The 1,767-nt window shown below is 40.9% G+C and overlaps 1 protein-coding gene across 1 annotated transcript; it reads left to right on the plus strand.

Moving 5' to 3' along the window:
* Positions 1-107: 107 nt before the first annotated feature.
* On the plus strand, positions 108-1,614 carry LOC107736563 (hydroxycarboxylic acid receptor 2-like). The gene has a single exon (XM_016547950.1). The coding sequence runs from the start codon at positions 527-529 to the stop codon at positions 1,493-1,495; it is 969 nt and encodes a 322-aa protein (XP_016403436.1). The 5' UTR covers positions 108-526; the 3' UTR covers positions 1,496-1,614.
* Positions 1,615-1,767: the final 153 nt, after the last annotated feature.

Here is a 1,767-nt window from a genome sequence, read left to right on the forward strand (position 1 = left end):
ATGACAAAATGTTCATTTTTGGGTGAACTATCCCTTTAAGGAAGTCATGCATGGTGGCTGAGACATCCGTTCTTGAATTGTTAGAAATGTCTTCTAAAAACCTCAACTTATGTGGATGACATGAATCATTCAGAGAGTTAAAATGCCTGCCTGTTTTGGTGTCAAATTATTTCCACTCGCAGATACTGATGCAACAAAACTTTAGCTTCTACTAGTTTATGAAACTGTTGTTACTCTAAAACAGTTGCTTCAGCATTTCACTACGCAGGAAGGCACACTTCCTTGTACACCGCAAACACTGTTACAACAAGTTTATACGTCTTCCCAATTCTAGTGGAGAGTGTTGTAACATGAGTTAGTTTTAATGTAGCCAATTAGAAATGTCACCAAAGTGAAATGCCTGCTATACATGACGACCACATTCCTGCAGTGACATCTCAATGTTGTTTCTGTTGAAGAACTGTTAACGTGAAACTCTGAACTCTGTTTTCAGAAACTACGCAGCAGCTCTTCCTGTTAAACTACCATGACATCCAATAACAGTTCACATCACTGTGGTACTTCAACTCAGGAACTGGTGGCATCCGTCCTTCCTCCTATACTCATCATTGAGCTGTTACTCGGCCTGCCTGGCAATGTCATGGCACTGTGTGTCTTCAGCAAAACCTTTAGGACTTGGAGGGCCAACATCATGTTCCTCTTCAACCTGGTTTTGTCTGACTTTCTGCTTCTCATCAGCCTACCTTTCCGCATCGACAACTTCATAGGTGGCGAGAGTTGGTCATTTGGAGACGCCTGGTGTCGGATCAACCTATTCATGCTGTCAGTCAACCGTTCGGCTAGCATTGCCTTCATGAGCGCTGTGGCTGTTGACCGCTACTTTAAAGTGGCCCATCCGCATCACAAAATCAATTACATAAGCACAAAACAAGCAGCAGGGGTTGCCTGCTTCATCTGGGCTGTTGTGATATCCCTGAGAATCCCTTTGCTGGCCATCAAACTTCTGGAGAACACCTCTCTTTGTAGGAGCTTTAGCAACTATGAGAATCCATCACTAGGTATCCAACTGCATTATACCGTGTTTACCTTAGAGTTCTTTCTGCCTTTATTACTCCTGGTCTTCTGCTCCGTGCGTATTGCATGTATCCTACGTACACGCAAGTTGGACAAGGTCAAGAAAGGGAAAAGGGCTATTCGGACTGTCCTGGTGATCGTTGGGGTTTTTGTCTTTTGCTTCTTTCCCAGCATCGGCACAGGATTGGTGGCACTCTATTTAAAAAAGCTTGGACCTAAGTATTGTGATGCTTACACGTTCACCAGTCAGTTGTTTTCTACATCCATAGCCTTCACCTATCTAAACAGCGCTCTGGACCCGGTCATCTACTGCTTATCCAGCTCTGTCTTCCGCAATTATTTGAAAAGAGTTGTCAACCGAACTGGATTCATGGAGCTACAGATGAGCCGACGCGTCAGTATGCCCAGCGCAAGTGACTGAGAGTGGATTGGGGATTGATGAGCATTGGACAGCGTACATACTGCTTAATATACTTTTATTTTTTCCATTATAGTTTTATTTGTCAAATCTTCTTTTTGATACATATACGAACTATTGTATTTTTTTGTACATATATTTTTTTATATTGATGCATTAAAAAGTTTTATAATGCATCATGTCATATACATTATTTGACTTAAATGTAGTAACTATATGACAATATATATGCAAAATTATATGCAAATATAATTATAATATAATATTTTATATGC

The sequence above is a fragment of the Sinocyclocheilus rhinocerous genome, unplaced genomic scaffold (assembly GCF_001515625.1).
Source record: "Sinocyclocheilus rhinocerous isolate Xijiao unplaced genomic scaffold, SAMN03320098_v1.1 C36782874, whole genome shotgun sequence".
In the NCBI taxonomy this organism is placed as follows: domain Eukaryota; kingdom Metazoa; phylum Chordata; class Actinopteri; order Cypriniformes; family Cyprinidae; genus Sinocyclocheilus; species Sinocyclocheilus rhinocerous.

What these genes read in the sequence shown, in the direction of transcription:
- LOC107736563 (XM_016547950.1), top strand. Translation starts at nt 527, where the DNA reads ATGACATCCAATAACAGTTCACATCACTGTGGTACTTCAACTCAGGAA.